General features: G+C 38.4%; 1 protein-coding gene across 26 annotated transcripts in view; it reads right to left on the bottom strand.

Moving 5' to 3' along the window:
• The window catches only part of PARD3 (par-3 family cell polarity regulator), a 468,531-nt gene that overhangs the window by 302,005 nt on the left and 144,016 nt on the right, over positions 1 to 22,510 (bottom strand). For all 26 annotated transcript variants that reach the window (XM_068934384.1, XM_068934389.1, XM_068934381.1 and 23 more), the window contains exon 3: positions 6,361 to 6,541. In XM_068934384.1, coding sequence (XP_068790485.1) covers positions 6,361 to 6,541 — 181 coding nt within the window. The remainder of the gene's footprint in view (positions 1 to 6,360; positions 6,542 to 22,510) is intronic.

Raw genomic sequence — 22,510 nt, 5'->3', positions numbered from 1 at the left:
CTGCAGAGAGAACAGATTTAGCCTCATGGAAGAAGAAAGAAGCACCTGGTACTGATTTTCTGATTCAATAGCTCTGGCTTTAAAACAATCACATCCTTGATAGAGCTACAGGAATAAGTGTAATAAGAATTCCTGAACGGCAAGAGCACCAGAAGGTGAGGAAACAGACTTTGCTAAATCTTCTCAAAATATTGTGCATGAGAAACCACTCTTATTTAGATGCCAACAGCTCAGCACAAGCCTCAGCTCCAGGTTCTTTTAATATTATCCAGCATGGTAAAGGAAACATCTTAGAACCTAGCAAGTAAAGTGGGAATAATTGTTTATGAAATCTTTTGGGATTCATTCCAGTTATTGTACTGGACTGAGGGACACTGAATACCTACTTTTCACTTTCACACTGCTTCCAACCAAGGTTTCTGACCAAGGAGACGCACAGGAAAAACCTGACCTGATCCAAAGCTCACTGGAGCCAGCAGAAAACCTCCCACTGACTTAAGAAAGCTTTGCCTCTAAGCCATAATCTTTCATTATAAATGTGGATGGATTTGTCTGTAACAGCTATTTAACCTTAGAGATAACGCCATCTGACAAAGCTCCAAATGGCTGTTTCGATGGACCCATTTTTCTCTTCCTCCCTTTTTAAATGCCTTTGCTTCCTTAGTTCTTCAACACTTGAAAATGACAGCATTTCCAGATACAAAGCTAGCTCGCAGCTGGAGAAAGGAGACAGAGATCCAAACCACAGTCCTTTTTGAAACAGGAATGAACATGAACTTACCTCTGCAGTTCTTTGCCAACATACTGATGTGAACTGCTCCAATCCTTTAAACAAAGGCACTTAGAAATATTAATGAATTAATCCTCAGAGTATCCATTTGGGACTCAATAGATAAATGCTTATATCAAACCAGAGAAGTGAACTGAAGTGTCACTCTGAAAACAGCAATTTTAAGGTACTCGAAATTCACACACTTATTTATGCACTGGCACTTTTAACTTTTGCTTAGTAATGGATGTTTTGAACATTCAAATTGTGAGATACTAAGAGAAGACACATACAACAGGTCTTTATAACGTGTCTTTAGAACGGATTACAGTGGATGCACGAAGTGCTTCCCCTGTGGTTACAAAACAAGTCAATGCTTAGCCAGGACAGAGCACGCACCTTGCAGCTCCGAGGCTGCCTTCCGGCCATGCAGCGTGGCATGTGACAGCACTCCGTGGCGAGGAGAACACGCCTCTGAACCAGTCTCACAACTCTTGCTTGTTATATAGGTTGTAGAAAATTTTTTAAGGTCTACAAGTTACATAGAATGGCTTAGAGGTCATTCTATAAAGAAAATATGCACAGTTGAATTTCCCCAGGAAAAGCCAACTGCCCTTCCCCTTGTAGACATGGAGCACATGCATTTGAAGTCTCGGATTCTGTCAGCTTTATCTTTCCTTAAGTAAATAAACCACTTTTTCCAATGCCTGGTCATTGTCTTTGAAGCATTTTATTCCTGCTACTCTCTTTCAACTCTCTCCAACTTGTTTACAATTCAAGTCTAGCATGACAGCAGGTCACTCCAGCTTAAGTCTTCCTGCTGCTGGGTAAAATGCAGTCATTCCTTCCAGTATTTTACAACACTATTTAAGGGAGCCCAGAACAGCATGTGCCTTTGATGGAAGAGCATAATATGGCAACTTCCACGGGATGCAAGTTATCAGCTTGCAACCCACTATCATGCCCAGATCCTTTGCACAGTACTGCGCAACTAGACTTTTCCAAGTGCCGGGTTGTGAATTCCTTTCTTTTCTTTCCAGATGCAGTGACTGTGCTCATCTCATTGATTTCAGAACATTTTATAAATTTACAAAGTGAATGCTGAACTGATATCCTTACATCCAAAGTGCTTGAAACTCCATCTTAGCTTCTTATCTTCCAGTTCAGATTTAAAATACTGAACGGTCCTTAACCTAAGAGAGCCCTCAGGGACTATACTTGGTATGTCCTACTGATTTGCCAGTGAGCTACTAAAACCTACTCAGAGGGTATGGATAGAAGCACAAATCCAAAGGTAGGCAAGGTCATGAACTTCTAATATATCAACTAATTCACAGTGAAAGTCTGCATGCAAACTGTTACCTACCTGTGAGGAACAAACTTGTACTTACTGCAGGGTAAAACGTGTGCACACAGGTATCTATAGAAGAAGTGACATGATGCAATTTTACATCTTTGTTTAGCCACCAGCATGTTCTCTGCTCCTTTGCCCCTTTAGTACTTCCTTACAGCTGACTGTGCACTCACTTCATAATATTCTCATTTAGCTAAAATACATCACAGAGATCACTTCAGCAAATACATCATAGGAGTGCAATTTTCTGCTAGCTGCTGTTAATTTGTTAGACTCAAGTTTTGGCCAGTGTTTTGGTCAGATGCTCACCCTCCAGCCTTTGAAAAAAATCTTACACTAGCCCCATATCTGTTTTTTAAGAATACAGAATACATCCTGCAAACAAAAGTGAGTTTCCCTAAAAGGCACAGTCAGCTTAACCAGGTCACATTGACACCAACCAAGAGGAAACCATGCATCAAGTGGAAAGTTGTACACACAGTACAGAAGAAAAAAAAAAATCAGTACAACGTGCTTGCAAAGCTGTCTGTTCAACATTTCACTGTAAATGTTATTTGCCTTTACAAATAATAGATTTAAGAAGCAAACACTTCCATCTTGTTAATTATGTTTAGAATCATAGAATTACAGCACACTTTAGGATGTTGGAAGGGACCTCTGAAGGTCATTTGGTCCAACCCCTCCATGCAAAACCAGGACAACTTAGATCAGGCTGCCCAGTGCCATCTTCAGTCAAGTTCCATTTCCTCTCCAAGGACAGAGACGACACAAACTTTTCTGGACCACCTGCTCCACCTTCACGATGGATTTTTTTTTCCCCCATATGTTTATTTGGAGTTGCCATTGTTGCAACTTGTGTTCCTTGCCTCTTACCCCACCACTGTGCACATCTGGCTTCATATTCTCTACCCTTCCCATTAGGCATTAAGAAAGAAAGAAGTAAGAGCCTCACCGTCCCCTTACACTTCTCTACTTCAAAATGAAAAAATTCAGTTCTCGCAACCTTTCCTCCTATTTTTTTTCCAAATAAAGTTATATGTTTAAAATGCTTTTTAACTGTAACTGCTGAAACGTTCAAGAGAGAAATTTGTAATGTATAATCACACCAGCACTAAGAACTAAGACCACCCCTGGTTATTTAATAGATCTAAATAACTTAAAAGGAAAACCAAACAAAGAGAAGGCCATTTTCACAATACCTCATGCAGTTGAAAAGGGATTTTATTTACGATATTTAAATGCAGTACTGTGAAACAAACAACTTGGTTCACAGACAGTGCACCCGCTGCTGAACTGTCATTGCCTGACATCCTGTCTTATCTGCCAAATTGCTCATTAGGTTTGGCAATTTTCACCTGCGCCTCGAGTTTACGTTTCAGCAGGGAATAAACACCAGTCTGCTTTAACAATCTTCCTCAGTGAGCGTCCAACCTCTTCTCAGAAAGCACGCAGGCACACACAAAAAAGGCCTTGTGGACTGTATGCTTACCAAAAAACCCCAGCTCAACTGATGAAATACGAAAACAAGAAGTGGTAACAGAAAAACAGTAAAAGGAGAAAGAGCTAGATAAGAAATATAAATAAATGAAGTGGTTGTATCAATAAATTGCGTTTTTACAATGCAGAACAACATGGGGACATGGACCAGCACGACTTCTGTTTCTGCATTTCGAAGATTCAGTTTGAGACAGCCCCCCACCCCGAGCAAAGTACAGGCTATGTTTGGGTATGGGAAAAGAGGGAATCCAGATGAATATTACTTTTCCAGCTGGACCTGATCTAGCTAACCTTTCCCTTTCTGGGAGAGGAACGATGGCGTGATCTATAAACAAACAAAAGGGGTAACATGGCAACCAGAACAAAGAGATGAAAATCTCAGCAGGCCCTTAAACCCCAGCTAATACGCTTAGATACCATCGCAGAACAGAGATCACGGCATACCTTGCGGGTGCAGGTGAGCGCTGGCAGAATGGTACAAAGCTACACTTTTGCAAGTGCTTTTGTAAACTGCTGAGAAACAGAGCCCAGCTTGTGAGCAAAAAGCATCAGAGATGTAAAACAAAATGTCTAAAATGCTATAAACCAATTTCAGATGGAATACTGTTTTTCATTTGTTAGAAGTAAAATATTCACTGCCAACCCTACAATTAGCTAGAAAATTACAATAATTACAGCAATTTTGTATCCCATCTCCAATCCAATTAATAGATATATGACCTTGTCAACATGTAATAATCAGGATCTGCATCTTCCACAAAACTGGATGGGTTTTATTTGCTGAATAGAACTTGCACAGTAAGAAGATAATTATTTGAAATACTGAGAATACCATTTGTATGCTATGCTTCACTTCCCAAGTTATAAAGGAAATACAATAGGGATATTATTTCCATTTTCAATGTATATTTAAATGAAATTCTTGAAATAGGTATGTTTAATACAGGACAGCACTACTGGACTGGGATTCTAAGCCTATTGTTTGGATCGTTTAGAAACAAAATATATCTAATTGTCAACACTAAAAAACCCAAAACAGTAACTAGATAAGGGAACACCTCTGATCTGTATTGATATATTTATGACTAATTCTTCCACATGTTTTATTTTTGCATGCTTTTACAAAAAGTACCAAAAGAGTTATAATTCTTATTAATATTTTTAAAAGTCTTCTGCATGTCTATAAACCTTTTTATTTTAAGGTCTCAAAGCACTTTTGGTCACTTTAAATGGCAGCGAACTGGCTAAGAGTTACATGTATTTCCCAGAAGGACAGTGAAGATAAGTGAGCTGTCCAATATATCATTGAATTTTATCTGTGCTATATGATTTTGATGCACTAATATCAATGTCCTGAATAATATACCAGATAATCACGCTAAGGAGAAAATTTTTGTGCGTTTGTCTGTTCGAAACCACCCCGCGCTGGGAACCCAGGAGGACAGCTTTTTGGCTTATGCACAGAAATGAGAGACACACTTAGCAGCGGCATACGCTAGTGACAGCAAACCTGAAGCGTCCTGAAATGCCTGGATTCTCCTTTGTTCTCATCGGGCACTATTCCTTTCTCTAATTTAATTCTGTGTTCTAATGAAACATAGTTATAGTTTGAAAAGATACACTTTCACCTATCTGTAAGCTAACTTTCAACTGGTACTCCCTGTTTTACAGAAAACTCTCTGGTACAAAACCCCAGAGAACTTCACAGAGAGTTCTAACTTCTCCATGTGTGTTTTTAACTGATTATTTAAATACACACCCTAATGTAACATTTTATCCATTAAAAGAACACCTAGAGAAAAGTAATCTCTAGGGAATTAAAGAAAAAATGGCTAAAAATGTCATTTCTGTAGATTATCAAAGGACTTATTTATATTATTTTCCGCTAAGAAATTTCTAGGAGGAAATCGCTACTAGACAGATCTAACAAAGATTAAGGGTAAGCCCTGCAAAAGAGAAAAATGATTCCTAAAAAAATTTTCAAAGCTTCAATGAACAAAAGGATAGATACTACAAAGAAAGAGGGACACAATGCCTTATCTAACTTTTTTTCTTGTTTGCACAATACTGTTAACAGTAAAAACTGCATAGTAAGCAGATATTTAGCCCTTTTTCCCTTTTGATAAACTAAAGTATTCAAAGATTCTGCCTGGAAAAAAATTGTAGATATATATTTCCTACTGCATGTTTTTGAAACAAATCTTCTCCACTTTGAAATAAATAAATAAAAGGCTATTCCTAGCTATGGTTTATTTTGGAAAAGAAAAAACACAATTGCAATACAGTAGATAAACACAATTGCAATACAGTAGATGTATGCATCACCAGGTGTTTTTATTGAAAAGTGACAAGCATAACCTTCCAAGGTTTATTAGAAAGTGCTCCTATTTTTAGTTTCTTTCTACTATTTTCTTTGTCATTAAATATAATAAAATTGGCAAAGAGAAAATTTTTTTTGCAGCAACTTCGTTTGGACATTTTGCTGTAATTTTCAGTGCAGAAAAATTTTAAACTGGGAGCACATACAGAGCTTATTGCTGCTAAAAGCAGCTTAGAACTAATTTATTAGAACAGAGATTTACTTGCATTCAATAAGCATTTATGCAGTTTCTCAATTTTGATCAGCTTTCAATAAGGACAGATAATGAACCCTATTCCCAGTAGCACAAACGGGTAACACTACTTGGCGTCCTTGTAAATTAAGATGAAACATGTAGCGACACTGCAAACGTGTACTTACTCGCACGGAGGACTGAAGGTGTGACCTCAATTTCACTTGTTGCTTGATAAGGCTGAAAGGCCGAAGCTGTGTTGGAACCAAGCTCGCTGCCAAAAATCTCTGGACTTTGCGTACCAGTCGAGCTGGCGCTGGTGCCGTCACCTCCATGGTGTGGATCTTGCTCATCAAACACAGCTACGAGCTGCGAATGACAAATTTAATCTGCCGTTAGAAAAAAATTGCTGCAACATCAAAGTGCTGTTGTAGATCAGCATTTCATCACCTCTTCCATCAAACAGCAAGAAATATCTACCAGCCGAGGCTCAAATCACTGTTTGGATCAGCCCAAGGGAAGCCAGCCATTAACTGGAAAGTCCAAAGGGTCAACAGCTCTGACGCTGGCACAGAGGCCAACGCTTGGGGCCATGGAGTGGCCGACACCGAGCTGAAGCAGAAGTCGCACCTTTCCCGGCAAACCACTTAATCTCCCCCAGCAGCATACAAAACTAGCAGAGTGCCAGTGCCTGTGCATCAGAAGTTATTGCTTGTGTTTTAATACCTCTGTATGCATCACCATTACAAAGTCAAATCATGAGCAACAGCGCGTCTTCACGGAGCTAAGCCATACAATAAGAAATGATGCTAATCACCTTGAAAGCTACATGCAAAATATGTGCCTTAAAGTGTTATAATCACTACAAAATTTCATCTATTAATCTCCTATCTATTAATCTATTATCTATTAATATGATTTAAGTTGTAGACTTCTCTTGCAGAATCCCATTGGCCATATTTTCAGAGGTACTTTTGTATTTGTTTGCAAAGAGTTTCTCCAAGACAAGCCTAAAGAGTCGAGCACAGTTTGAAAATTAGCTAAGTCGCTAAATTAATAGAACAAGATTCACTACATCTGTTTCACCACCGAAAGAGAAATAGGAAAAACATCATGGTATTTTTCTGTAAATCTTAGATATTTTTCCACTATAAATGAATGTTTTTATTTGAAACTTAAATAAACCTCTCCCAATTTATCTTTGGTGAACTAGTGAAAGAGAAAAAGCAAGCTCTTATACACCTTTAATTTTAAAACTCAGTTTTCAAGATGGGGGGGAAACAGCATTTTGCAGCCTATAAATTAATCTATAATGTAATATTGGAAGGACATTTCCAAGAAAGCATTACATTCTTCTGTCCAAATTGGTAAGGTAAATGGAGCAAATCAACTTAAACCCATGCTGCTGTCTGCAAATTGTTTATTTTGTTATAATAACACTTGAAGCTTCCTATAACCTAAAAGTATCAGAGAAAACATTTTCTATAATTTTTCTGCTTTGCCTTTTTTTTTGTGTGAGTTTGACATCTTATCATCCTGTTGATTTTAACAGTAATCCCACATTTGACTTACAAAAACATCAGTAAAAACTAAAAACTGCAACTGCAAAACCAAGTGCACATGGTTTGGGAACTGAGTTTTTGGAAATACTTACAGACATAGACTTTTTTTTTTAATAACTAGTTTTGAAATTGGAGAGAAAAGTAAACTTCTACCAATAACTCTGTATTTAATGCAATTTAGTCTCTGACACGAGTAAAAAAGAAAGACCGAACTGGTTGTGGGTAAAAAGTAAGTGCTCTCTCCAGTACTCTCTGAAAGGCAGGTAACAGGACAACCTTAGGCAGCAGCACCGGACAACTGGAACATGTTTTTAATGCACAATTCATTATTTCACGCTTGAGAAACCTACATACAAGATAGCAACAGAAGAGACTTGACAGCACCTAAAACATCAATACTTCAAGCGTATAAAGAAGTCAATTTTCTAACTTATTGAGAAATACCAATACTTACATAAATTGAACCATATTTCTCAAAGGCAGCACACTTAATCCAGAAGTGAAAATGGGCAAGGTATCAGAACACAGCACAAACTCTGCTTTTAACAATTCTAAGGATGAAACATCAAGTCTTTTTCTCCTTTATAAGGCGTATATTAAGATTAATCCCAAAATACATTCTCTTATTTTGAGGCTGGTTGGCAAATATTACTCAATTTATGCTGCTGTATATATTTTTATATATGGTCTAATGTAAATTGCCTCCATTTTTTTTGCCTCTTCCAGCCAGTCAGTCTACAACCTTATGACTTCAGAACATCTGAAAACTAATGTTTCTCATTTCAAGCTTAGGTTTTGATCTTTTTTTTTTTCAGTTACCATTTTCACAGCATCAAACCTTCAAAAAGCTTCAGTTGCACTGAAAAATGTACTGATCTGTACAAATTTTTTCATGCTACATGTGAAGCAACATATCCATGTTCAAGCCCTGTAATTCTGATCAGCTCTATTTTTTATTCTATAGTAGCAGCTTATAATTCAACACAGGTTTACAGTAGCACTGCTACACTAGTTAGAAAGTTCTTTGTAGAGCGCAGTCTTACAAAGGTAACCTTCACACCCCTCCCCTAATAATGACCTAGAAAATCTTCAGGATTGGAAGACTTTAACTGAATAGATACAGTGTTGGAACCTGATTTTCCAGAGCTTCTTAAGCCTCTCTTTGGATGACAGGTTATGTAAACAAGGACAGACAAAATACCTTCCACTACATCCTATAGAGTATTAATTTTTGGTTTCTCCAACACATTCTGTTTTTTCTCCAAGGGAAATTCTTCCAGGAACAATTAAAGGCTTATACCCTTTCAAAATTCTGGAAGCCCGGAAGATACGAACACCGTGGTTACGCAAACCAACTCCCATTACACACACAAATCCGACACCCAGAGTGGTGTACCTGCCAGCCACGGGATAGACAATTACGCAGTGCACTCATATGAAGTAATGCATACAGAAGTGTGGGGCTTGCTCCATGCACCCTGCTCCACCATGTATGCTCTGTGTATTTCTGTCCCAAACTTCTCACGTAAAACCAGTGAGGTGATCTTACCACCCCCCTACACCTCAACTATTGTTCGGCAAGCACAAGAAACAAAACAAAAACCTTACTTTTAGAGATACCTCAAGGCTACTTGAAGGAGCCACTGTGGTAGGTCACTGGACCCACACCAGCAGGACAAAGAGGCTCCTTAGCAAGAAACGTTGCATTATGCCAGGGAGAAAAATGGCCTGTAGGTGAGATCCTAGGCATGTTTACAGCTCAAATAGATGTGATTAATTTGGCACAGCATCTAAGACAGATTACCATATCAGCTTTTATCAGCCTTAGCCTCCATGGTAAACCTATTTTGATAAGTTTTAAATATCAGATTTACAAAGAGTACATCCCCCTTCCCATTGGACCTGAATCTGCCAGCATCAAAGTGCTGGCTGTATGGTTAATGGCTATGGGGCTTTTAATCACCCAGGGTGTCAGGAAACACTGCTTCCATTTTTCAGTGACGGAACTAAAAAACTAGCAACTGAAAATAAAACCACTTTGTTATCCTGAAACAAATTTAATAAGTGATAGTCTTAGACTGACGTATTTGCACTTCTAATTATAATATGGCAAAAATACCAGAAAGGTAGTTTCAATACACATCTACATTCTCCATCAATTTAAGCTGGCATAGAAGAATCAGCAATTTAAACAGGTTAAGAATTTGGTCCCTAGCATGAGCACATAGTAGTACTTTAAAAAAAAAAAAAATTTCAAATATTTATTAACACTTTCAAATACAAGAACAACAGCTGAGTTCAGCTTATAACCTACAGAAAGTCATTCGATTTCAGCAATGAAATTAGAGTTAAATCATCCTCCAAAGGTCATTATGCATAAAACACAGAATAATCCTATTTTTTTAAAAACTCCAGTGGAAGAATAACTTCTTATGAACTTTGAACAAAATACATTATTTTTAAAAAGTAATCGGATTCAGTATTTCATCAACAACAACTTTTAGAAAATATACATGCAAGTGGTAAAGCCACTTATTTATTGTGGTAAAGCCCAACAACATTTCCAGTGATGAAGAATGTGCTTGGCATCCTTAGCACATTTCAATGGTTTTTCTTATTGTTACCATAATCCTTGCAAGAGAAAAAAAAATGCAGAAGTACAGTTTTAAAACCAGGTACTAACTTGATATATTTCTCTTTTGGCCTATGAAGACCATTTCTAAAGTAAACAGCAAAAAGGAAAAAGAGAATATTAATTTAATTCATTTGACTGAGTGCATTAGCCTCATCAAGCAAATTGCTTACAAAGAAATTATTTTCTTGATACTGTGGCCTGAGATATTGCAATGAAGCTTTATACGGAAATCTCTAACTTTGAGATTGGAGGACTGCACTCTATCAGATCACAGCATTCAGTTCTCTATAACCAATAATACACCTCACCAACTTTCCATGAAATCATGCTGTATGGCATTAATTATCCTTCTACCTGTAGTTCTTTCTGAAAGGGATATCACTGTGAGCTTTTCTACTACTTTGTCCAAGACTGATATGATACTAACCAGGTTATATTTACTTAAACAAATAAAATAAAAAGCAAGAAGGATGATTGATTTTAATTATTGACCACATCATCTGCAGTCTGCATTCCAACATTTACAATATCCATCTATTCTAAGGTATATTAAAAACGAGTAAACACATATGCAGTCTTAATTAATAAACTAGATGAAGTACTTGAGTATTAACTAATTGAATAAAAAATGTTCACACCAGCCGTGGTTGTTTACATGTTCATTAATTACTAAGAGCATATAAAACAATTCATCACTATGGTGCAATTATGTCATTTCTCTCCCTGCAACAAAGCCAGAAACCCTCTACTTCACAAAGATTCATAAAGCTAAGAGATGACAGAAATAGTGGAAAAAATTCTTACACAAGCAAGATTGTTAAAAAAAGATCACTTAAAGTCACTAAGTGACTTTTTCAAAAGTTAAAAATTCTGTAGTCTATATTGATGAATTTGATACTGTCTCAGGTATAGACATTAGCAGAGGTAAAAGATTTCTCAGACTGTTTATTTTAAAATCAGGTGGGATTACAGCTCTATTTTCACACCGGAAAGATAGCAAATGATCCTCTGGTTTTCATATCCTCTGCACTTTCCCGTCCACTCTTTTTATCATGAGGTGAAAGTACAACCACTTATCTTTTTGATTGATTAAGGGCCATTTTACAAATCTTTCCTTCCCACAAGGACATCCCAATTTGTTCCATTCTTCAGAGACAACTACTCTGCAGCTGATTTGTTGAGTAACCAAAAACGCCTTGGTTCCTCTAGCTGCATTGTACGTTTCCTCTGTAGCCCATACTACAGTTTGTAGATGTGGTCTTCGTTTTCACAGTTGCTCTGCTGGTCTTCAATTTATGTTGCATATCTTCTCCTAAAGGATGGTCATGAGGATATGAAATTGCTTTTCACATAACTGATTATTTTTCTGCTTCCAACAGAATACAGAGCATAGCATTTCTGTGGCAGCTGAGAGAAACAGCACCATTAGTAATATCCCTGATGAGGTGTTGATACTGGCAACGATTCTCATTCTCAGTTTATGCCTATCCCAGAGAAAATCTCAATTGTAATAAATGAATTGAATAACTCTTTCATAGGAGACTCTGGACCTTGAGAAGAGAGATTTTGATGGTCCAAATGAGATTCTAAAATTTAAACTAGCCTTGGCAATGTGCCTCCAGCTAAAACGGATACTTCAAGACTATTTCCTTTAAAACTTGATGTGAGAGGTCTAAGCTAAGCCCTCTCCAACAATTCTAATGTATAGTCTCTTTCTGCACGCACTTTTAGATAGCCACCTGATCTGCTGATGTGAGAGAACTGAATTTATATCGGAGCTTGACATATGCTTTCATGTGCAGTGAGCACCTGGAAGGAGGACCTGGAGAAGGCTGGCAGGATATTTAACATGGCCATGACTGGTATTCTCTCTGTAGCAAAAACCTTTTTCAGGATGTTATGCAGTCTCAGGTAAACCTGAGCTATGAATCAGCAAGTCGTTCAGGTAACTAAATACATCTTTTGCAAGGAACACAACCAAAGCAGATTCCAGGAGAACATAAACAGAATCCTACAGCAACTCTTTAGAGCTAGCAATACCCAGGTGTAAGCAAAACAATCTGCATGTTCCTCAATCAATACTACAATGCGGAACTAAGAAGCAGTTGTTTAATACGGCCCAGCAGTAAATCAAATTTTAGCTAACGGCACCTCAGACTCCACAACATTCTGAAATACTAACAAGTTGCTTCACGTGTGAATGAACAGATGAGTATAAGAGGAGAAAATACAAAATCAGTAAAATATTTAACAAGGTAGTAGCCAATTATTATTTAGATATGAAGAGGGCTAACTATGAAATCAATTTGTAGGTTTTCTGATGACTGAACTGACTTTAATGACACAGTCGCAGACCTAAATACTTATCATTCCTTGAGCTTCACTTTTCTACACGGCTCATTAAAAACTCCTTTAAATATAACTGCTGTTTCAATGGACTCGTAAGAGGAGATACAGGGGAAAAAACCATTTAAACAAATTATGCATTACTGCTCACATCTAAAAAGAAAAAATAATAAAAATCAAAAACAAAGAGCAAAACTAGCAGCTTCTAAGAGGCATTTAGTGCTGTATGTCCAACCTCAATGTCCCCTCAACAGACTTACACATCACCCAACATTTTAAAAGAAGAAAAAGGACAAACACAGTTTAAATTTTAGACAAACTAAAACACAAACAACAAACCTTTGTAATTTCAAGAAACAGTCTTTACCAATCCTAATAATCAACATCAGTCATGAAGTCAGACATGTCTTTCAATAGTTAAATTTCAAAATAATGTAGCTAAAAAGGAGCAAAATAGCCTATATTCTCTTAATCAGCAGTTTTTCCCCTTCAAAAATTGAAAAGATACGAAGGGTCAGATTCTACTCTCAGATTGACTCTTTGTACTAGATCTTATGTGAACTATAGAGAAGCATAGGTTTATACAGAAACAGAATAATGTAAGCTGGAAGGCACCTCTGGAGATCATCTAGCCCAAGCCCTGCTCAAGGCAGGGCCAGCTAGATCAGGCTGCTCAGGACCATGTCCAGTCAGATTTCAAACATCTCCAAGGACAGATGGACACTCCACAACCTCTTTGGGCAACCTGTTCCTGTGTTTGACCGCCTTCATATTAAATACTTTTTTTTGCTTATAGTGAGTTGAAACTTCCCTTGCTGCAACTCTGTTGCCTCTTGTACTAATCCTGTGCAGACTGAGACAAGTCTGACTCCATCTTTTCTGTAGGTGTAAAGGGAACACTGTGCGCTGGACAGTGGCACACAGCAGTACCCAAAGGCTTCACTTCTTCAGGTTGAACCAACCCAGGTCTCTTCGCCTCTGTATCCATATCATGTCCTCCAGCCTCCTAGTCAACCTGGTGGCCTCTGCTGGGCTTGGTCCAGTATGTCAACATCTTTCTAGTACTGGAGAGGCCAAAATACTCTGGGAGAGAGGCACAGACACCTACTCAACCTGCTGGCTACACTCTTGCTGGTGTAACCCCTGACATGACTTGCCACCAGGGCACACTGCTGTTCACCTGCAACGCGTCATCGCCTTGTGTTTTCCTGCAGAGCTGCTACCAGCCTGTGCCACTGTGGGACCCGATGCAGGACTCTGCATTTGCCTTTGCTGAACACAATCCGTCGAATATAGTCTGCCCCCTTCAAAAACCTATGATGTAAAATAATTCCCACTGGAAAAGATATCACAGGTCTAATTGAAAGTCATTCTCAAATCTGCTGATTAAGTAAATACCTTTCACTTTCCCAGCTCAACAAAACAAGTTAAATTATATTTGCCAGATCAGGACTCATTTGTTACTTCAAAGGACTCTTTGATTTTACAGATAGTTTAAGAATCTTCTGCCTTCATAACTTTAAATCTAAGACATGATTTTGAAGTAGATAAATATGCTTATTATTAAAGCACTGCTTTTGATCATTTATTTTCTAGGGTACTTTGATCTGAGAAATTCTAGAATCAATATTAAATTGCAATCTAATCTTCTCCCAGCAGGAATTAAATACAGTTTTAGGTACTATACTGTAAGTTCCCAGGCTATTTTTAAAATATGTTATTTTTAAATTACATATTATTTTTAAAAGATTTTTTCCTCCTTCTCCCTGCAACCCTCTATTGTTGAACTATAGACTAAAAGTCAACATGATTAAGACAACCTGGCACGAATTTTGTGTATATTCTATTTGAATTGTTCTCTACTTGACCTCAATGGGTTAAGTCAGGCTGAAGTTTAGACCAAGAAGTACAATAGTTGCTAGAGTGTTAGAGTCATTAGGTGGCTATTAGAGGTAGCTGCCACTGAGCTGCTTGTCAAGTTGGCTGGATTTGTTTTTCCATTACCTCAGACTTTGAATATACCAGATATACCAGACCTGTATCATGTACTGTCCCAAGAGTCAGCCGCCAGCCTCTCTGTGTGGTCTGCCGGATGCAAGTAAGCATGGACCATACACAGAATGATTGTTCTGCAAAGTCGTCCTGACCTGCTCACCCTGCTAACCCTACTGCATGTATACAGGAAGTCCAACACCAGGGCAGGATGTTGGCCACTGTCACCAGTCATCTCCCACCACCCAAGACGACATCTACCTTTGCCGTTTCCTACAGCCATACAACCTAGCAGGTCCAAACTAGCTAAATGGCATCCTAGGCACAAGGAAAGCGTATAGAGGCAGTCTACGTATCATGAAGCTGACATACGCTGGAAGATGACTAAAGATGCAGGTAAATAGCCTTAAGCAGCACATACTTACCTGGGCCAGAAACAGGCAAAAGTTCTAGTTCGTGACACTAACTCACGCTCTTAAATGCTGCGTTTCTGCTGTTATTTTTAATCAGCAACACTAAGGAAGGCTCCACAATCCATATGAATTAACTATCAATCCTTTTCTTCTCAACGGAGTTAACAACCAAATTCAACCATAACGGTACCAGTAAAAGCTAATCCAGACAAAAGAGCAGGTAAATTCAGTAGCTGCGCTCTGATCTGTGGGAGGAAGGGTTTGGCCATCCAAACGTCAAAAAGTACAAACATATGCGCCTCTCACTGCAATAGTAAATTACTTGATTAAAATTACGGAGGAAGAGATTCCAGTGCTTATAACGACACACAAAACCACTTGCTAAATTGAGATCGCAAAAATAGAGACATTCTCTCTTGTTCTTTAAGCATCTCTTTCAGTTCTTTTTCTTACATGCTTCTCAGCAAAAATGAAGATATTACAATCAGAAGCTGGCTTTTTTCAGTTGATAAAGTGCCTTCACAGAGCAGAAACCAAAGCACTTAATTCCATACTCATTTGGGATATTTGAGAACAACCAGGGAAAATACCTCTGCCCTAAACCAGAAAATTTTTCAATCTTTTTTTTTTGGCATGTGATTTTTATCATAGATTGTTTCTTCACTGATTCTTCCTTTGAAAGCATAGAGTACAATGCCATCATGTTATTTCCTTAAATTCCCAGTTTATACAGAGGAAACTTCTTCTAAAACCCCTTTATAAAAATAGTCATCTTATTTAAAACTCAGGATATGCTCTGAAAAATTACCACAATATGCAATTTGCAATGTTATCTCTTTAGTTCACTTTGAAAAGAAATAGGAAAATATATATTCCTATTCTGGTTTTAAAGAGACACATAAAGAAATTATGGTATAAAAGAGAGCGCTCTGCTTGGAAAGTAGGAGGTACACATCTGAGTGCATGAATAAGCCAATTTCAGCTCTTCCACTTCTGCTCCCTCAGCACAAACGAATATATGTGCACTACACTCAGGGCAACCTTGTTAATATTACTTTAGAAGCTATGCACATTTTTAGAGTGAGCTATAAAATTCTGCCTCTTTTTCTGAGGAGGGCAAGCTGCTAAAAGACACCCTGATTGTTTCCCATTCAGCTGAGCTTGTGGGTATGGCATGACTCCGCAGGTCAGCAGATTTTCAAGTCAACAGCACGGACCACATAGGAATTCTGTGTTTTATTTCTGATACAGAGGTCAGCAGTTAAGCAGTGACGCTATGCAGTAAGTAATCCAGACACTGAGGTTATTAGAAGGGCTGATGTCACATGGCCAGATATATTGCTGAAATAAAGATGTATTAAATCTTTACAGTTGTCTCATCTGTCATTGGGAGCTGCAGTCCTTGAGTCTTGAAAAAAATTGTTTCAGAAACCTCTTAAAAAAAGAAAAAAAGGCTTTCAATTCCTCTATTACAGGATCAAAACAGCAGCATTTAAAATCTAAGATTGTAATTTTAGCTGAGGTACAAAAGATATCCAGTTAACTAAAACATAGACCAGTCTTTGCAAACTTATTAAACTTCAAGAAAATAGATTTTGTAAAATACAACTGCTAATTTTATATACTCTGAGCTGTTCAGTGTAATTTGCATGCAAAAGCCAGGAGAATGTGATTAAAAATATCCATCTAGAGACACAGATGAAAAACTTCAAACATTTCCTGATTCCCTTCTGTTCTACTCATTATTTCAATACCTCACTACAACAAAGGAATAGATAACACTTGTCCTTGACATTAGCCTGAATTATCTTTGGTGTGCAATACAATATCTATTAAATTAGGTCTATTTTAAAATCAACTGTCAAGGTCTATTCAAAAAGTAAAACTCTATGTACCTTTTCTTTTGCTTTTAGTATAATACTTTCTTTTGTCACAAGAAACTTTTCAGAGGCCTTAAAAACAATGAGATAGGTATATTTTTAGCTAACTTCATTATCTAGTATTAACAAATGTCAAAGAGACATTTCTGGCATTTTAAAACAACAGTCAATAATTAAATTCTTCTTTTTGTGTATAATAACAAGAAAGTCAATACATTAGGCAATAATTCATGCCTCCCTTTCTTTAAGCAAGACTCCAAAAAAGTCTTAATTGTAAACAGCTGGTTATTTCCTTGCAACTAACATTTTATACTGAGTATTTTAAAATATAACAGCAATGAAAACAGTGCAACTTAACTTACGTCCATTAGGACTATCCTTATAAAACAGAATAAAATACGTAATGCTGTTCTGGGAGCTACTTGCATTGGCAGAGCCCATGGCTGCATTAAGTGAGGCGCCCGGGAGGTATGCTGAGGCTGCCCCTGTCCTGCAGCAATCCCAAGATGTTGTCCCTGACTCCCCAGAGCTGGTCCGTGGCCTTGAACAGAGCTGGGATGCCCTTCAGCAAGGGACCCCAGTTAGGTTACTGAGCGTGACAGAGCACTGGAACAGGTTGCCCAAAGAGGTTGCAGAGTCTCCATCCTTGGAGATGTTCAAAAGCCCGGCACAATCCTGGGCACTGTGGCCTAGGTAACCCTGCTTGAGCAGGAGGGTTGGGCTAGATGATCTCCAGAGAGAGATCCTCCTCTTCCAACCTCAACCATTCTGTGATTCTGTAACATTTCACAGAGCAGAAAGGGAGAGGAGCCCAACAACTGCAATAGTACCTTTCTTCCGAAACATCTCTAGGGTTTCTATAGCTGACAGGACTACAGTAACCCCTGCACAAAGGAAAAATATCCTTGTCCATCCACGTTCTGAAGTCTATCCATATATCAGGCACAGTAACCTGCTGGGAAGAGAGACAGGGCCTTTGTTTACTTCACACAAAATACCAGCAAGTTAAATGACATAATAACTGATCCCAAAGACCTTCACCAAAACTGAGGCTCCTAACACCACAATCCTTTTCATAAAGATCTAAGGGCAGATTTTCAAAGATCACTTGGCAGCGAAGGTTGCAGAAAGGCAACTCGCTTACTTACTCCTGTTAAAATCCGCAAAAATTAGACACCAATATATTTTTGAAAGTCTGCTTTTAAAAGCTGCCTGATTACTTTTCAGATCTGACCTCTAATTGCTTTTGAAAACAAACACTAACAGAACACAAAGACAGCAGGAAGAAATGGAGAGCAACAGCGGAGGACTTCAGAAGAAAACAAGCTCGTTAATATCATCACATCCAATCCAAAACACATTTACTTGAAATCAAATGTTTTTGTCTCTGTGAAGCGCAGGACTGAACAGCAAAGGAGATCCCTAATAGTTCTCCAACAATCCTTGGCACAGGAATATGCTTCTTCATTACTCTGCACAGAGCGCTCCCTTTATGTTAGGATCCAGCATGCCAGGACCAACATTGCTAGATTCACCCCAAAATTACTTTTGAAAAATATTTTTGTCTTCCTTTCTTCTAACACTCAAAAGAGAAATTATGTTTGCGTGTGCAACTATTTCAAGTTAGCGAACTTGGGAACACTGTATTGTAACCCTTTAGCTTGATTGACCCCATAAACATGAATTTTTCCAACACAGAATGCAAACAAGCTGCCTAGACGGAGGAAAGAGATGCAAGCTCTGCCAGGTTATCTTTACTCTGTGGACAAGGACCTCACTGGCAGCTTCCAAACTGATCCCTTACATTCTTCAGACATCCTATTTCTTCCCTGCCTCCTCTGGGCTGCTCTAGCCTTTGTTTCTCCTCTTTTCTCTCCTAGAAAAATTAAGGTTGTAAGTAGCTGGCACTCCATACCAGGACATTGAGCTACACTGTCTCTGTTTGAAGTTTCTATATTTCACACTGAACTCAAATATTGCTCTAGGGTTATTAAAATCATTCACGATTTTATCTGCGCCAAATGGATCATTACCCTGTCAACACTTATCTTTATTATGCAAAAATATGCAGAACTTAACATCTTTTGTTGAGCTGGCAAAACAGTATATTCACTAGTAACTCTATTTTTCATTAAATTTTGCACAAGGTTAAAGTATATGTGGAATCTGATTACCAAGGATTCCATTCAGAAACCTCATACAAAACAAGCAGTTTGAGTTATGCAGCAAAAAATCACTTTTTTAAATCTATAAACACATAAATTTTTCTTAATTGCACTTACTGAACTACAGGTGTTCTGCCTGAGTTATAGTTTCCTTTAAATCTTACTAGTATATATTCAAAAATAACTATCTTAATTAACGATCTCCTCAGTGCACTTAGAGGATAATTCCTATGTATGGATATATATGTATATTCCCATGTAGAGATATAGATAGCAATTGTTTAGCATAACAGACTGGCAACAACTATTCCTGTAGTCATGTGGGGGGTGGGGGGGGGGGGGGGGGAGAACGGGAACAGCTGTAGCGAAGAGAAAGAAAAAATTCCCCTGAGACAGAACAATACGGGCAAAAAAGGGGAGAGGGGAAAAAAGAGGATTCTAAGAGAGCTGGTCTTACTGCCAACACATATTAAAACAGTCTGACCTGGTCACTATGGGACCTTAGTTTCACTCAGGACTGCGATGTTAGACAAGGATTGAAATTAGTCCCAACTTTGTTTGCTTTAATCCTATCAGGGAAAAAAAAAACACTTTTTCAAATATGGCTGCTTTTTACAGAAACCACATTCCCTTCCAACTCCCCCCGCCAAAACAGAAGTGTTTTAGGAGCCAGCACAAAGGAAAGTTACTTTTCTCTTTCTAGCTGGGGGAGGCACGGCTATCAATGGCTATGTACATCTTTGAAAGTTGGCATGCATTTGGGAAGGCTTCTTTGCTGAATTTCTCCCCTTGGAAAATTATACAGAAAAATATAGTCAAAGAAAATCAAAGAGCACTCACTCTGCTCCCAGACTTAGGGCATAGTTAGGTGATTACATCCATATATGTTTATAATCTTTTACCAAGTTAACATCCATTTGACTAAGGTTTGGTGATTCTCTGCTGATTTGCAACTGTATCTAAAAGAAGTTTTGCTTGAAAGTATTTTCAGCAAAACGTAGCCACAGCCAGAGCCGCTGGCAGCTTGATAAAGCTCGTTGTGGTTTGCCTTGGCGAAGGACAGGCAGCGCCAGCTATGGAAGGCAGCTGGGGAAAACAGCTGGGGGCAGAGGCAGGGAAGGCGAGAGGGGATAATATTAATACCATGGAAAGCATTAGTGCAACTGTGCCAACCGGCTGTTCGTTCTCTTTTCTCTCAGCCGCCGAGTCCCACTGTTCACGTGGAATCTGAGTGGTCCCCTCCCTAGGCCTTCCTCCACAGCAGCCGTCACGCCTAACGAACGCCCCGCAACGACAGCCTCTGCAAGCCAGAGGGTATCTAGAGAACTCAGTAAATCTAGCTAGCCATTACACTGGAGAACCAAGGACAGAGATCCGACTACACAGTTAATGAGAAACTGAACCTTACATTTAAAAAAATCTCTCAATATTTCTCTACGGCTTTTCACAGTGGTCCTATTTCCAGGGAATCACGATGACTGGATTTTTCCTTCAAGTTTCTTTGTTCTTTCACACGCTTCACAGCCCTGTTTGATAAACACTCTCCATAGGTGCCAGTGCTACCTAGAAGCTTGTCTCTTACTTTCTACCTAATGGTCGTCTAGCCAACAAAAAGTGATTTCAGTCTGGTTACCATTAGGGTAGGAGTCATTTCTTCAGCAGCTCCAGTCATCTTTAAATAGCTCTTCTATCTTACTATCTCATCAAGTCTTCATATAAATTTTAAGTCATCTGAACAAACATCTGTTTTCCTCGAACATATTTCTTCTGCCAGACTTTGCAATTGTATCAACTTTTAAAAAATATTTTTAGGGTGCAGTTTGCAATTTTGGCACTACACAAATCAAAGACACATTGCATAAGGCTGGTACAGGTTGCACTGTAAATGATGCTGTCATAACTGATTAACATTTAAAAGGGTTAAACAGAAGAAACAGATAATACATCCAAGATGTGTTTTTAATTAAAATATCTAAGTAACTAATAAGAAAAGGAAAAGAATAAAAATGAGAGAGAGCATAGCTTCTAAAGAGAATAATTTTTAAGTTTTTCCTGAGAGGTCACCTTTTCTGATGTATAATATCACTTTTAAATTGCCTGGAGACCATTCACTTATTAAAACAATTCTACTCACACAAATACAAGCAAATGCACATTTAGTCAGAAACATTTATGCATTCATTACTTCTCAAACATCCTTGCTTTAAAATAATCCTGCACCTCACTGAAACAAATCCTATTTCAGACTCTTTGTGCCTAATTGCTGTATCCCAAATGATTTCTCCAGTTTCCAAAATAATTACCAAATACTATATCATCTATGCTAAAGCAGTAAAAGGGCATCAACATTCAGCCCTGTAAGTACCTAAAATGAATAGTACATACCAGGAAAGTCTAATGCATATAGCCTTTGCACATAAATCAAACCATCTTACGCATTCTGACAGCTCCATCTAGCCACAGCAACACAAAAGTAACTTTATCCCCAGCAGAATGAATTAATTTACATTCAGCATACACCAGTAATTACAAAAACTCTTGTGGTCCAAAGTGTTGTTTCCAGAATGACTCTACTGTCGCTTAACTATTAGATCAACACTTTCACAATCGTACTTGTGCTTTAGGTTACTTGGGATTCACAGAAACATAGGATCAGAAAAGTCATGTCTTTAAAGGCCCCAAAACTAGAGCATCTGGATAACGCCTGGAACAGATGCTAGGATCAGAACTTGGCAGGAATTCATAAGATAGGAACCTCACATATCCTGGGGAGAACACAGCCCAAAATGGAATATAATGTAAAAATCCAAAGTGCTAAATGACAGAGCGGGAGAAGGGAGACGTGCAAACATCTGATGGAACAGATGAGCGAGAATAATAGCAAAACAGCCAGCTGCCAGGACCAGGGGAGAGAGGGAGCCCTCGCTCTGAAGCATAAGCACCACCATGCAAACCTGCAGCTCCCAGACTGACTGCTCCCCACCTATGGCTGCAGTCAGCGAGGGAAGGACGCTGCTGATCTACAGCCAGGCCCACTAGCAGCCGCCTGCGGACTTGTACAGGTCGCATGGTCACTTGGGAGAGCAGGTAGCAAAAGACAGATAATTTTTCTCTAATTGTTCCTCTTCTGTCCACCTCTGACAGCTCAAATAATCTGAAATTCACCTTTTTATATATGCTGAGGCACTGGTTGCAGAAGTAAAATAGCGTACGTCTTTCACTGGAGAACATAGTGATGCTAACTCCAAATACACAGCTCTAAGTGATTATACATAAAAACACTGAAATAATTGGGGGAAGTGAACTCTTATTTCAGGACACCTTCTTGCTGTCCTAAATGTCAAA

The sequence above is a fragment of the Struthio camelus genome, chromosome 2 (genome assembly GCF_040807025.1).
Source record: "Struthio camelus isolate bStrCam1 chromosome 2, bStrCam1.hap1, whole genome shotgun sequence".
In the NCBI taxonomy this organism is placed as follows: Eukaryota; Metazoa; Chordata; class Aves; order Struthioniformes; family Struthionidae; genus Struthio; species Struthio camelus.
Note: the sequence above shows the minus strand (reverse complement) of the source record. Positions and strands in the feature narration are given on the sequence as shown.